This window comes from Nymphalis io, chromosome 8, assembly GCF_905147045.1.
Source record: "Nymphalis io chromosome 8, ilAglIoxx1.1, whole genome shotgun sequence".
In the NCBI taxonomy this organism is placed as follows: Eukaryota; Metazoa; Arthropoda; class Insecta; order Lepidoptera; family Nymphalidae; genus Nymphalis; species Nymphalis io.
The window spans coordinates 5,670,606-5,687,390 of NC_065895.1; the positions used below are offsets into that span (position 1 = coordinate 5,670,606).

Genomic DNA, 16,785 nt, shown 5'->3' on the forward strand with positions numbered 1-16,785 from the left:
GCTCAAGTTCAACAATAATTCTAATCGTTCATTGAAATACATCGCTATTTATACCAAAGTCTAATCATTTTTAATGTTGGTAGTTGTAAAAAAAATAATATCACGAAATTAAATAACATTGAAACAAAATTTATAATCAACTTAAATAAATATTAGGTTATTCTAAATTATATACGCGTTGATCCTAGCGTTGAGTTTAACAATTACTTAACTTGCTACTATGATACTCGTAATACTGCACATTAATTACGTTATTATTACATTACATTATGTAGGTTAGGCTTTAGGCCTAATTATATTAGGCCTTATTAATATTAACTAAACTTGTGTGTATCACCTATTTTGATTTCGTATGAACGATTTGAATGATTGATAACAAGTAGGGATTTTTTGCGATAAATAATAATAATATCTTGAGACATTATTCACACACGGCCATCTGATCAAAAATTAAGCAGAGCTTGTGCTATGGAAACCAGACAACTGATATACTACATATACTACTTTTCTTTTGTAAATATATAATTATATAGATAATTATACCCAGAATCAGGACAAACAGACATGTTAATGCACACAAATGTCTGTCCTGGGTAGGAATCGAACCCAGAACCTTCGCGTGAAAGGCAAGTATCAACCACGCCAACCGGCTCGTAATCCTTCGTACGCTTACACTCCATTTTTTTATGTAAGAGGGGGCAAATGAGCAGGAGGCTCGACTCCATTTCTCAACTCACTATCCATCAGAAAGTAACTACCACCGCCCATGGTCACCTGCAACACCCATGGGCTTGCAGGTGCGTCTGATAAGATTATACTCATATGATTCAAGCTCATTCATCATTTAAGATTAAATGATTGCTATAGTTTATTTAATTTAACTAAACACCAATGCAATCACATTCCTTTCTGTCTGGATGGATTTATACATTCGATAATGTTGTATTTATTCTTATCGGACAAAAAACTGGGTTACATTTTGCACAATAGATAAGAGAAATAATAATAATCAATATCATTCGAAATGAGTGTACGATATGTGATGTTTTGTAAGTTAGTGAGTAATAATTTTTTTTTTTTCAGCCTTTTGCTGTCCACTGCTAGACGAAAGCCTCCCCCATAGAACGCCAACCATCCCGATCTTGGGCAGTCCGCATCCATCCCGAAATAATTATTATAGGATGACAATGAATGTAGGATGTGGATCAGAACAACATTAAATCCGAGCAAACGTAATATTGATTTAGTTAAATTGTGTTGAAAGTAATTCATCTCATGATTGCCTGAAAAAGAAAGGAACATATTGTGATAGATAGAATTCTGTTTTTTTACCTGTATATGAAAATATAACCAGTAGGATACACCAACTAAGCTCACCTACCATTTTTCGTATAAATAGGGATTGATGTTAAAGTATTTGAATCTGCTTATTTCCTGCAATTTTGACGATTGGGTAAGCTTTTGGAGCAAACTGGTTATAGGCGACGCGGTGATCGTGTTAGATTTGAATTTCGAACAATGGCGTGTATGCTCAGCTCAGGTACCAACCGTTTCACAATGTTTTAAATTCATACCTGGGTTAGTCGCTTTGTTCCCGTCCATAGTTTTGTTTGACTTTTGAAACAATAATGTATAATATTAAGCGCACGTGCAAATTGTTACAACCAGACATAACAAGGAAATATATACGTCATTTTAATCGTAATATACCGCTTCTACTGAAGTTATTTAAAGAATATTTTAACATACATAGTAATATATGTAACCTATATTTATTAAGATAGTTAAAATAAATTACCCGATTTTTTAAATAGAGGTTCATATATCTTCTAGAGGAGCTGAAGTGATCCAGTAGATGAAACACGTGGCTATTAATAAAAGGTTACGAGTTCAATTCGGACAAGCACCTCTGTGTTCATGTGCCTAATTTGTTTATTTGGGTTTCGTTTCAAGTACGTCTTACTTGTTTATATTACTCACACCATGTTAAACTTAAGAAAATATCGTGAGAAAATCTTCATGCCTGTGAAGAAATTGTGAGACATTTGTATCCGACATACCAGCAATCGAGTATTAAGTGAGAGTATTTTGACTGACAATTATCGTTACTATATAGGAAAAAGCCTATTTTTAGTTATATTTAATTAGTTTTAAAAGTTACTATATCCTACTTCCGGATGCTCAAATATTGACAAGTCTCCGCAATGTAAGTATCGCTCAGAAATATGTATATACCCTTTTTCAAATCGGAGTAGGAATAAAGGTAAACAAACCTAACATTTACAAATTGCATGCGATTTTCTAATTGTTCTGCTGTATTACGCACTATAAACAGTTCTTGATTAATTTATCTTTATTTATAATACTAAAACTATTCCACTTAACTAGTTATAACCACATTAATTTAACTTTCGAAGTTCCGATTACAACTTCGCGGACATTGAAAACATCGCGGTCATTTTTCGTGAGTCCATAGTGAATATCATAGATTATTAAAGATCTCGTCCAATGATATCGCGTCCATTGATATCGGTGACCAATGATATCGGTGTCAAAGTTGTTTATTTGGGTGTGGAATACACCCAAATAAATTTTTGATTTAATAGGCTTTACATGTATACCTATTTATTTCATCCATAATATCACCTTTCAGCAAATTCCATACTGCGCGCATGTTTTTGTGCCTGTAATTTGTTAATTACACCGACTCACTCACCATCCAAATAGCAACACAGCCATTTAGAGCATTGACGTTTATTGATAGATCTACTTATGACTGGGTGATATCTACCATCGGGTTTGCACAAAGCCCCACCACCCGTAAACATATTTGTATTGTGCAATAAAATATAAAATAAATATAACACATAATGTTAAGCATTGTTAAGTGTAGTCACTTATGTAGAGTAGCATGAATAACAAGTATTACTCACAGAGGAAATTCATAACGTAGTTGTCTTGATACCTACAAATTACAGTAATGTTATATTTATTATTCCGGTTAAACTATTTATATATATTTACCGATAATGTGGTATGCTTCTGGCGATTGAAGGTAAATATGATGTAATTTGAATCATGAGTCTATCACGTCACATTTATACAGCACTTTAATGTTGTAGGCTATATGTACAAAAAATATTTTATTAAATAAAGCACTTTTGTATATTACAATATACAAAAGTGCATGGAATATTCGAAGAAAATCATTTACATTTGTTTATAATCATTGTTTTTAAGACATTCTATTGCTTTTTTCTGTTGATTATTGTCCTATAGGATTGAAATTAATAACAGCTAGGTTTTATGTTTAAAATATCAATTATCATTTAAAGTATCTAGGTTTTATTTTAAATATTTTGTATATATTGTTATATGGTATAATGTTTTATATATATTGTTCATATGATTTATTAGATGTTAACTGAGCTTAGTATGGTTGTAATCAATGTTAGTTTTATTTATTTTCTTAAATAAATTGATTGGTTATACGAGGGTACTAAAATGAGGACTCAAATGTGTGAATGAATATATATTATTTATATATAAATCATAGTTTGACAATCGACAGTCCCGGGCAATAATATAAAGATTAAATACAATTGTTCATACATGCGTCCATGGGGCCGAGGTTCTAAGATATAATACTGTAATCAACTTTGGGAGATTTACTTTTAATTAGAAGGTAAAGTTTATTGTGACAAGGTGAATAAAATACAAATTACGTATTAAATATCAAGTTCATGGCCCACGCTCCGTTACTCTTGAGGTAAAAACGAATAATATTGTGCGTAGTGGCATTAACGAAGATTGAGTAAAAAATTCAAGCATTGATCAGGACTAGACGAGAATGTACAATAGCGTTTTAAAAGGCCCGCCCGCCCCGCAGGTAGGACAGCATTCCATAGTCGTAGGGTTGCCAAACATCTTGGAAAGTTATAGGACAACGTAGGGAATTATTACTATGTATATTATTATCAAATAAATTATTATTCGTATTGAATTAATTATTATTTGTATTTTTCATCATACTTTGCTTCTGATATGTTTTTAATTTCTTTTTCTTTTATACGAAAAACTCGAAGAGATCATCGAAACAAAATCCAGAGTATAACTAACTTTACATCAATCATATAATAAGTATATATGATTTTAAATTATTTACAATCATTAAAAGCTTTGTATAATATTTTACGTATGAAAGAAATAATACATATATGTATATAAATATACAAGGTTTTAACAATATTTAACAATTAATATTTATAAAACTTTATAGTGAATTTTGACAAAACGAGCACGAGGTAACCTAAGTACAGTTCCTCATCACAGCGTATCTCAAGTGATAGTAAGAGCATCTCAAATGTCCTAAAGTCAAAATTCCAATATTGTCGTTCTAAAAGCAGACGACGTCCCCGCCTCGACTCGTCCCGTCGTCGTGATCGGTCCGGCGCAATTACTCTCCAACGGATATAAGCCACTCCATCTGAAGCTACTAGACACTTTTTACTTTCCCACATGACGACAAGTTCATTACACAGGAAATGATTTATTTTTGTATAACCCATAAGAATTGTACACAAGTTTATATATTAAACATTTATGCACCGCACATACAATAAGATTACTACACAATATGATGAAAAAAATATTAAAACATTTTTAAATTTAAAGAAGTATTTTAAACAATATAAAGTTAAATTTCTAGAAATTATTATTTTAATAGGAAGAAAGTTGATAATAAATATGAATGAAAAGTATTTTATTAGCGTAAGAAATCAATTTCATCTGTACAAAAATATCAAGATATTTATTTTTGAATATGAAATAAGAATTTTATGAGCATAATTAATTATAAATGTAAATGTATTGTATGTACGTTGGTCTCGTGGTTAATTTAAACAGCCGCTCTTTCCGAAGTTCGATCTTTAGTCGAGCCAATAAAAAGTTATTGATTTATCTCAATAAAATCTCAAGAACAGCCCAGAATACAATTTCGTGCGTAAGATATCACGTACAGCCGCTGGCCCACGTCTGATGTATGCCGTTGTATCTGATCTTATTTTTTTTATTGAGTATAGGTAGGCAGACTTACAATATGGGCACCTGATGGCATGTAAACAAATAGACATTGGCGCTCACAGAGGAAATTCATAACTGCAAGAAATATTTAACATCCCTTATATCTCCAATACGCCACGAACGTTGACAATTGAGCTGTTATGTCCCTTGGGCTTGTTACTGGCTCACCCAACGTTCAATCCGGTACACAACAATAGGTAGTATAGTGCGGTAGAATATGTGATGAGTGTGTAGTACCTTTTCAGACGGGTTTGCACAAAGACCTACCACCAAGAAACTTGTGTTTGAGCATATACTTTTTGTACTATATTTCCTTCACTGTTAACTAGTCGTGTAACTGTTAACAAAATGTAATATATTTCATATAAAAGTTATTATAATAATAATAAAGCCTAAAGGCTTGCTGTTCTTATTTATACAAATAATACTAATTATATATTTTTTTCTTTTTTTGAATGTGCCCTAAACTTTTAAAGTAAAATATCGGCTCACGGTCGTTAATCTCCTACAGCTTGTCTTCCCACAAAGGCCTCCTCTAGAGATTTCCTTTCAATCCTGTCTTTTGCTTCTACATCTCGTAGCATGAAAAGTGAAGAAACAACAAAATAATAGTTATTACATGATATCAAATAAATCGATGGTAATGAATTCTCGTTACGTTCAAAACAAAATTTTATTGTGAATGTTAAAAAAACAGTAATCGCTTATAGGCGGGGCTGGGATAACTACTACTACCTGAGAACAACAGGTGCATGGTTTGTTCCTTATACGTAATAAAAAGCAGGTAGTGAAGGCGCACCATTTTTTTTGACATTTCTTCGTATTTATTCCACTTCCTTTGTTTTTTATATTTCGTTTTTGGTTTATCCGTTGCACAGGTATGTACAGTTATTAGCGATTAAACTAACTCACGGCAATTATGACAAAGATTTCATTCATTGAAAACAAAGATAATTTTATTAAATACAGATTATAAATTGTAGCAGTTTGATGCTAATCTGGTTCTAGTTTCTCTTATTTTTTGTATTAAATAGCTGAGCTGCCACAGGGTCTCGTTACTCAAACTCAGGCATGCTTTTATTCGAGCATACTCAGTACAAGCACATTTCTTACCCGGTATTGATGGTATTCACGTGGAATAAGCCCGTTTGATTACTTCTTTTGAAAAACAGAACGGAAAAAAGGAAAACGATTATACTTTATTTATGATAAAGTTAGCTCTACACTATGTTTGTCAAAACGAAACCAAAGAGGAATTTAATAATTTTATTCTAGCTCCAATGTCGCCAAATCAATCTATTGATGTTTTGTGATCTAGCAGTCCAATTTATATATATAGCCTGTTGCAAACACTAGTAGTAAGGTCAAATACACAAATTTACCAATGATATGAGACGATGTCATTGGTCGAGATCTTGAATAATGTATTTATTATCAATTTGAGAAAAAATGGCGTTGTTTTAAATGTCGTTTGGAAGTTCAATCAAAGTGGATATTAATAGTTAAATAATGTTGTATTATAAATATATATATATATTAATCAAGAAATGATTGGAGTGCATAACAGGAGAGTTTGAGTTGGATTGGAATAGGCTTTATTTACGATATTATAATTCTGTTAACACTCATGAATTAATTAAAACTAAATTGCTCTAGTGACGTCATCCAAAAAAGTAGAACAGTCTTTAAGCAGCGATACTTGAAATATTAAGAAGTTGTGCTCGTGTAATTAAATCGTTATCATAGTTTTTGTAACAAACATAACAACTTAGAATACAATACAAATTTCCACGGTAGTCAAGCTTGATTCCTCGTTTGTTTTTTTTTAATTTACTTGCTTAAAAAAATAGGTATGAGGTCAGTAAAACGTTAACATCTTGATTTATATAATTCCAGAATGTGCCAGATAAATAAAAAAATAATTATTATTTGAACAAATTACTATTTTTATTTGGATACCTATATATAATAATCATTTAGGTAATAAATAATAGAAGCACGCAAGGAATGCATTATTATTTTATGCCTTTATAAGCGACTGTAACGAGATACATATAAAATTATGATTACATTATTTCAAATACATTAAAAACAATATCATATAATTTGTTTGTAATTGATTTCAAATTGTGTCAAATATTTGTCGTATCACCAAATTTCAGTTACTGTGAAAAAACTAATACATAGACGTACAAAAATAAATTAACCGGTTCGGAAATAAACACCCTAGACCTAAAAAAGAACCGACGAAAGAAACTCAGCGAGTTATTTTTTTTTTATATCTCATCTTTTACAATCATAGACAATTTACACAAGACAAGACTAGTTCAAATTAAAAATGAACGATATCATGTTTAAAATTATCGAATAGTTATTTTTAATTGCCTTATTGTATAGTCTTATATATATACTATAGATGTACATGTATATGAAACCAATTGTAATGTTAACGGCATCGAACATGATAGATGAGTCACTGTTAATCTAAACGCTCCTACCAGAAGTACCAGTTTCTCCGCGAATTAGCTGTGCAATATTATGGCGTTTCAAATTGTAATACCTAGAATAATATATCTATATGGAAGAACACAGTTTGAATAGGTTTATTTTGATTACATTTGATATGATTTAATCCCGATTTTGATATGAGTCAAACCCGAAATGAATTATAAAAACATATAAAGCATATGAAAATTCAAAGGTTCTTGCCCGAGTTTGAAACCGCAATCTTCTACCACTAGTTCAAAGTTGCCTATATATGTCTAACTTTTTCAGTCAACAAAGTTAAAATACGATCTATAATTTATGTAAAATAAATTCATTGAATGAGCATTGCGAGTGGTATGTAGGAACATTGCAGATTTCATCAATATTATTCTGACCTCGAGCTGCGACAACTTCGAAAACAATTGAGACATATATATCTAACAGTATTACGTTGGTGTACATATATATACTATGTATACAGTTATCTTACTATCATTATATATGGAATTGTATTTGTTACTTGACCACTTCAAAACTGCTGAACGGATTCGAAAGAAACTTGGCAGTTATATATAAGTAATAATAGAATAGTTTATTTGAATGCTAAGATAAAGATAATACGCATATTAAATTTCAAATGATATGAGAATGCTTCCATTGGCTAGAACTGGAGAAGTACTGTGGCTACTAAACTAATAGCAAATTGTCGCATAATTGGACATGAGACGTGACTGACGCTGCACGTGCGCATGAGTAACCTTAGCCTGCCCACGCAACTGTTCCTTTAAATGACAAAGCTAAAACGTAGTCTTTAAGAGGAAAATAATTATATCAAGAATATTTTCACATCCAAAATATATAGACCATGCTATTTATGTTTTTAATCTTCCAAATCGCAAATCGTTTAGTTTTTACAAATACTGCTCCCAGGACCTTGGGATCTGTGGCCTTATAGGCATAGGGTTGAGACAGTTCAAATATATATCAGGTAATGAAATCACATGCCATTTGAAAGCTTCATTTCTTTTACAGAAGATTTTTTCTGTTTGTAACACATGCCAGATAGAAAAATACAGCTTTTAATTAAATCTTGATAAGGGTATAACTACATTCCATCTAATGTTCATACATCAAGTCCTGCATGCGCAAAGAACTGAAAGGAAGTTTTAACGTTAACTTAATTGTTTTATATAAATAAATAAGAAAACACAATTTTATGTTGAGACAACAAATTAAACAAAAATTACAATCATGTAATATGTATTAGTCTAATATTATTTTGCGGTTACTATTAAGCTATGGCTAATCAAGTTTTTCGGAAACAAAATGAATTGAATCACACTACATATTGAGGCTTGAAAAACACGTACAATATTTATTTAAATAAAAGTATCTTAAATTTGCATTACATTAAATCGCAGAATATATTGTTAATAGAATACATAGGCATAAATATATGTAGTTATATGTATATATCGTCGCATCGTTCATTTGATTTACGTAATTAGATTGGCTTTGGATTTCTATGGATTCCTATCCAGAACAAACCCAGTTTTATATCATTTCCAGAGAATATACGATTTTAGTTAATAGTTAAGTCATTTAAAATATATGACACGTAATCATTGGTATATAAAAAACCTTGAATACTTTAATACACGTTTTTATAACATTTCCGTTGGTCGCTAAAGGGCATTCTATTTTATCTTATATCTTTATATTTTATTAAATATTTTTTGTTTACTAACATATTATTGCCAACATTAAAAATAATACCTAAATTTTTTTCGGCCCGGCGATCAAACTCAACCGACAACAACGCAATGCAAAATCTCAAAAATCCGTAAACACATGTGCACTCTTTTTCATCGCTCTTATAATCTATGGTTTGATTTTTTTTTGAAAATAATTAGGCACACTGGCAAATAGGCTACCTGATGGTTAGTGGTCGTCACCACCCATGTAAAAAATATTAACCATCCCTTACATCGCCAATGCACCACCAACTTTGTGAACTAAACTTTAGTTACACGGACTCACTCCTGTAAACCGGGACACACCAATACTAACAATTGCTATTTGACAAAATAGCCTTGCACAAAGCCCAGCCACAAATAAAAACTGCAATAGGACGGCAACCAGGAGATCAAACGCATTGCATATACGATGAATTAAAACGATCCGACTGGATTCTATTGACATTACCTGTACATTTTCACTGTACTGTGTACCTAAAACCTCAAGAATATCAAGCAAATTTACAGCTATTTTACTGGTGGTAGGGCTTTGTGCAAGCTCGTCTAGGTAGGTACCACCCACTCATCAAATATTCCACCGCAAAACAGAAATACTTGGTATTGTTGTTCCGGTTTGAAGAGTGAGTGAGCCAGTGTAATTACAGGCACAAGAGACATAATATTAACAACAACAGCTACTGACCTTGGGAACTAAGTGCCCAAGGTTGGTGGCGCATTGACGATGTAAGCGATGGTTAACATTTCTTACAATGCCAATCTATATCTATGGGCGTTGGTGACACTTACTATCAGGGGACCCTTATGCTCGCCCGCATATCTATACTATAATAAAAAATAAAAAAAAACAAACCGAGTACCTTTTAACAGCCCGACCCGGACAAACGTGAATTATAAGCACGTCAATGTGCATGTGTGTATTTTAGTAATCTTTTTTATACTTGTTCCACTTACCTAATTAAGTAACTCGATAAGATTAGTTTAGTTTTACGGCTATTAAATATATTTAAAATTAATCGTACGTGCACTTAAGGTCTTGTCGCTCTTTTTTTAATTTAGAGAAGATATTTTTCAAAGTATATTATGGGTACATCTAAAATAATAATCATGTTACAGTTTTGGACCATGTGCCGACGATTTTACAAAAAAGAAAAAAAAATTAAGAAACAGACAAACACCGATCATTAATCCACATGACAGAAAACGAACATATGGCATATGTTTAATGTTACTGGCTATTTTATATTCCAATGTTTTTACAATTTAAAAGGCACCTTCTTGATTCTGAATTATTATTAATTTTAAAATAACAAATACTAATTGATCGTTTACAGCTTACCGCTTAGATTTTTTTACAAACAAAGAACGTCTCACTCGATTCTAGGTAGGTGGTTTCAACAAGTAATTAAATTAACTTTTACTATATTTTCAGGAAACTAATAAAATGATTATTGTTATGAATGATCCTTGTCAAGTGAGGTAAGATGATGACAAAGGAGGTAAGTTGTTAATCACTAATAAATTATATTAAAAAATAAAGATTAAACAATGTTTCGTTTTTTTTTAAGTAGGAAAATGATGAAATTGAGAATCGGACAAAATTCAGAAGGACAGCATCATCACTATTTGAGGGATTCAGTATCCAATGAGCGAGTAGTACGTACCAGGAAAGCATGCATAAATCCCCCTAGAGAACGAACCGTTCTAAAATAGCAGCTATTGATATTATTTTCTACAAAAATCATTTATGTTGTGATGATATATAATTATAAATAGTACAAAAATGTTTAAAGTATTTTATAACTTGGAACACGAAAAGAACAACGTCATGTTTCTTCGAACCGGTCAGGATGTCTAATCGTAAAACTATATAATAATACAATAGACGCTTTGATCCGAATACCTAACAACAAGAGGTCGTTAAAACATATTCACGAATTTACAAGATATAAGTATAATTTAAATGACTACTACGCACATACATAGAGTTTAACCATGCAGAACTTGGTGTCTTATTTATAAAAATTGTATTTGTATATTAAAATTCATTCACAATTCATAGATTACATACAAGCAATATAGCTCACACTTCTCAACACTAGGTACGTAATTTTTCTTTCATGCGTAGTTATAATATAAGAATAATTAATAGCATTGATCGTTAAAAGGTCTGTGGAATTAATTTCAATGCATAATTTAGATAGTCTCCATAACACATAATATTACATAGGCAGTAGAGCGGCAAGCAACTCTTTGCCGCTCGTTAAGTAGAGCTTGCGACCTTACTGTTGCGTAATTACGAGGCAATCATGCAGAGAGTTCACCGAAAACTACATACATACGCTGATACAAGCAGCCTTTATATACTATTAAATTAATAGATTACAGGAGCTGCTGTGATTAATACTGTTAACAGTTATAGATAATACAATGTTTCTTATCATTTAAGTTGTTATTGGTATCTAAAAACCTATAGTACAAATGCTGATTGTTTCGAAGAGATGACTTTTGATGAGGAAAAAGTATTTTAGGTAGGGGTATTGAATCCCATGTAACTCTGTCATAGGTGCGCATAGCACGAACAGGCAAGGTCGGTTACCTCCTACGATCGACGATAGTGGGCTAAGTCTGCAGGTGTGTCTGCAGGTGAATGTTTATTAATGATACCTAGCCAATGCTCAGTTTAGGTAAAAAATATAAGCTAGAGATTAACAAAAGCTAAGATTATTTATGTAAGAAGATGTATTAAAAAGAGGTAAATTAATAAAATATTATTCCTCAATCACAGTTATCAGCTGACATGACTTACAGTGAATTCGTTCGTTAGATAATAATTAGTCGTCCTGGGAAATACGTAACGACTGTTGTGTTACGAGTAACCAATGTATGACGGATTAGCTTCACCCACCAGTCGCCCGCTTGGCAGACAGGCTTACTCTATTATTTATTTATTTATTTCATCACAATTAATAATAATGTTGTCAATATACGAATAATATGCCATTTTGGTAACTTCATGTCGTAGTCATTTTACTTATTATATTTCAGTTAGTCATGATCGAACCTGCGACTGTTACTTTTTAGCCCCACATAACTGATGGCTGAGGTCTAAGGTAAATTGGTTCCGAAAATCTACAATGTGCTGTTATTTTGAATTAGTGTCGTTCGGTATCTAGTTTGACAGCCTCTATAAAGTAGCATTAGCGTTCTACTCCAATCTGATATATTGTCGCGAAAGTGGTTTTCGCGCCATCGAGATCATACATTCCATAGCGAAATGATCATTAGATACGCAAAAACAAGATGCAGCTGAGATTGCAAATCGTGACGTTTATTAAGGCTTTTCCACAGATTGCTCATAATGTACTTGGCCTATCTTGGTTCAATTTATTAGTTTTTTTGATGAAAATACATCAAAAATCGTATTTAAATAATACCATAACACGTAAACTTTAAGTTAATTAGAAACAGTGCGAATATTTCAACCGATTACAGTATTAAAACGGCGTCAAATAATAAGGGAATTAAGTATGTTAACATATAAAACTATAAGTACTCACCTGTCCGGTAGCTTTTTTATATCGAAGTGTTGCTTCCCGTATGAGGTCCCTGACCAACAAGTCGCCAGCGCCACAAGGAACCAACACCCGCACAGAACCAAAACACACCGTCACCTTCATATTGACACTTCACTTATGATTCACTTGGCAGCGTTGACCGCTCACCACACATTATATTCACAAGCTAGCATATTAGTTTGACAAAAAACTAATAAGAGCACAACACTATCTAGCGCACATGGTAATGGTAGCCCTATGTCGAAGCCGCTCACAAAGCACCGTTGAAATAAAAATTACAAAACTGGCAGTTCGGAAGTAAGTTTTCATAGCGCTGTATACAGATCATACGTTAGCACTTAATCGGTTGCAATATTTTGTCAGCATCAATTATAGAAATAGCATTCAACATTGAACGCATTACGATAAGATTACACAAAATACGGGCATGAGCACGAAACAGCAACGGTCATAGTGACTCGCGTGTAGTATGAATAAGAATTCGTTGTGAAGTAGTTTGTAACAAAGGGGCGAGGTGTAGCGGGGTACGACCGGTTCCGCGCGCAGCCAATCGGCGGCGGCGTCACGGCAGGCAGCTGTGCTGTGCGCCGCGGCTCGCGCGTAGAGGTGGCCGACGTGCCGCGTCATATCTACTTGCTACCGCACGGTGTTTCACTTACATGCCAACTGCTTAAAATTTTGAATGAAACCGTCCGTTTTTGTCAACAGGCTGAGTCATATATTTTCAGAATTGGATACTTATTTAGATACTTTAATGTAATTTCTTGAAGTTTAGCTCTACTTGAACGGTTAGTAATTGATTAAATTTTATTGTTAGTTTGATCAATATTTCTAAAGACAAAGAGTTTCTATTCTTTCTCTAATAGTTTCCCTTCAGTTCTCTAATAATATTAAGCTTGGTGACTCAATGACAACTTTTAAACAAATTTTGTAGTTAATAATAAGATTTTAAAACATATTGCTATATCTATCTAACAGCTACGGCTATTATATTCAATCACAACTAAACAGTTATAATATTATTTATTGTTTTATATGTAGGTAGTGTTTCCGGTTAAGTCGACTCATCATATATTTATAAAATACCGACAACGAAGAATGTGCTTTGCTTGTTGCGGCTTAGTCGCTGAAAGGTCTTTACCTAGCAGAAGATCATAAGACTTATGTATATGTTTCATTTTTGCCATCATCATTTTTACCTGCATAAAAAATAAAATAATATTATTTCTAAACATGTATGTAAATAGCAGTGATGAAATAGTTACACTAAAATAACTGAAATAGGAATTGAAACAACAGAATTCATGCCTGAATGGATTGGAATGCATTTAATCGTAAAGGAAACTTTTATGAAGGAATTTTGCAGGTAAGCTGAAGTTGCACAATGCAATAATAATAATTCGCTTAATTAAAATCAATAATTCTTATTCAATTATAGTTCTATAACCACATCAATATTCTGATCGTAATCAGAATTAAAAAAAAAACTGGCGAGGAAGTTACAGGTAATTAACATACCTACCTACTAAGTAGATATATAATACTTGCTAATAGTGTTAATTTTTGTGTACAAAAAAACCACTTGAACATAATATTTACGCTGACAAGGATTCATGTCGGGTGATAAATACATTAAACTATAATTATAATTTACTTTTCAATTTTTTTTAACTCAAAATTGTTTATTATTAAAATCATATAAAAATGTTCGTCTGTAAAAGGCATTTTCATTTGGACTTTTCTGTAGTCACTAGATATTTACAAATATCTTATACAAAGTTTTCGTGTATGGATCTATTAGTTTTGGCAGTGGGTAGTTTGAGAAACATTTGGACTGACAATTTTCTCGTCGACTAGTTTGTTATTTTGTATGTAATATAATGCCTTAAAACTCTGTCGGTCTTGAAACTATAACCTATGAAAATATAAAAGTTCCATATCAATAGTATCTTTGATTAATCGAACGTACTTCACAAGATTAGATCTTGTAACGTTAAGCAATTTATTTTATCTTTATTTTACTTAACTAATATAAACTATACAGCATGTGTATATTGTAGCCGTCGAGCTTCCTTCTCCTTTTTGTAGCTGTCATTTAATAATTACCCTTTTATTACATTAAGTATATATTACAAAAATGTGTAATGAAAATTATCATTCATAATCAAGTTAATTTTTAAAGGGCTTATATATACTCGTATATCCTGTGAGTTTTGAACTGTGAAAATAAAATGTTTATGGCAGTTATAACCGTCGTTTGTTGAAACACGCCGTCATGTACACCATGGTGTTGTTTTCAAGGCTAAAGACATTAGTATGCAGAAAACAACACCGTAACCGACGCTTCACACATGACATATAAGCTTATGACCAACCATACGTTTGTCGTGGGATACCATAGATTTCAATTACAAACAATATGGCGTCACTCGAGGAGATAAAATGAAACAATATTCCAGGTAATGTAAACCGCTTTAATTAAATGTAATCAATATTGCTTAATGAATTAAAATAAATAAAATACATAATATGCTATGAATATGCAGCAATTTAGGTTTATAATATCTACAAAAATTATTGATACACAAGATATTTTTGGCTAATGTTTAGTATGAAAGCTAATTCGGGGATATATGATACAAATACTAAAGTTTGTGTCATATCGAAACGTAGGTATTTTTTCAAACTAACACAATTCATAATCCCATTAATTATAGTTTGTAACACTAAAACATTGAAAGAAAAATATGCTAATTCCTTATAATATTACATTGTTCACATTTTTTAAGATTAGTTTTAAAATCAGCTAAAATAATTACTTTATAACTTTTAATTCCTCTTTTAACTTAAAAACAATCACATTTTTAAGGGATTTGGAAATTTCTACAAATATTGTTGATATTTTTATTCACTACTGATTTACTTTAAAATGTCGAATTACTTAGTGAGTTTCCCTATTAGTTACGCACTTGGTTAAAATGAGTGTAATATAATCGAATTAGGGCGAAACTGAGTAGCTCTGAAATAAATATATTATTATAAGCATATACGCAAAATATTTGGCACTATACCTAAACACGTTAACGAGACTTTAAATTGACATACTGAGACTACTCATTGCAAACAAGAGATCCATTCCAAAAATAAAAATATATCTTCACAGAAAAATACACTACCTAAGATTACAACACTAGACAGATGATTAACAATATTTACAACGATTAACCACAAATTCACTAGATCCATTCGAGTTATTTTCCAGCGCATGTAGAAACTGAATTAAAGAATTTAAAAATATATAAAAACCGGGGACCAATTCTACTAACAAATTGTCACTTTATCGCAATCGAATCGAAGCGTAATCGTTGCCGTTTACCCATATTTATATTATTTCTATTCTTTAATTTAATTATCGACTATTGGCATGAAATTTAACATTTATTTTTGGTTTTGACATGTACCGATATGATGTTAAAATCTTTTTGATAACATTCGCTTCGGTTCCTATCAGAATATAGAATATAGAATAGTCAAAGTTGGATTGGAATTGAATTGGGAACGTATCGTAATCTTGATAGATTACTAGAGTTGGTCCCCTGCTTTTAAATTGTAATAGTTACATTTCACTCAATAATGCGATAATAATCAAGGTAATTTCTAGTAATATTGAAGATAATTCAAAAAACATAATGCTCAAGTTTATTAACGGCAAAAAATAATAATTGCGTTTTAATATCAGCAAACTAGTAATCATTCGGCATTATCGCATTCATTTAAGTACTCGCTTTATTAATTACAATAAGCTTTAGAAATGGTCAAATAGAATATGAAATCACGTCTACATTAGTCTTGAATGAGTTGTTCTCGAGTCTTATACTAACACA

At 31.7% G+C, this 16,785-nt stretch overlaps 1 protein-coding gene across 2 annotated transcripts in view; it reads right to left on the minus strand.

Annotated features, from left to right (window-relative positions):
• Window positions 1-13,371, minus strand: part of LOC126770284 (partitioning defective 3 homolog) — a 55,609-nt gene extending 42,238 nt beyond the window's left edge. For both annotated transcript variants that reach the window (XM_050489612.1, XM_050489606.1), the window contains exon 1: window positions 12,884-13,371. In XM_050489612.1, coding sequence (XP_050345569.1) covers window positions 12,884-13,003 — 120 coding nt within the window. In that variant the 5' untranslated portion in view covers window positions 13,004-13,371. The remainder of the gene's footprint in view (window positions 1-12,883) is intronic.
• Between the last annotated feature and the right edge of the window lie 3,414 nt (window positions 13,372-16,785).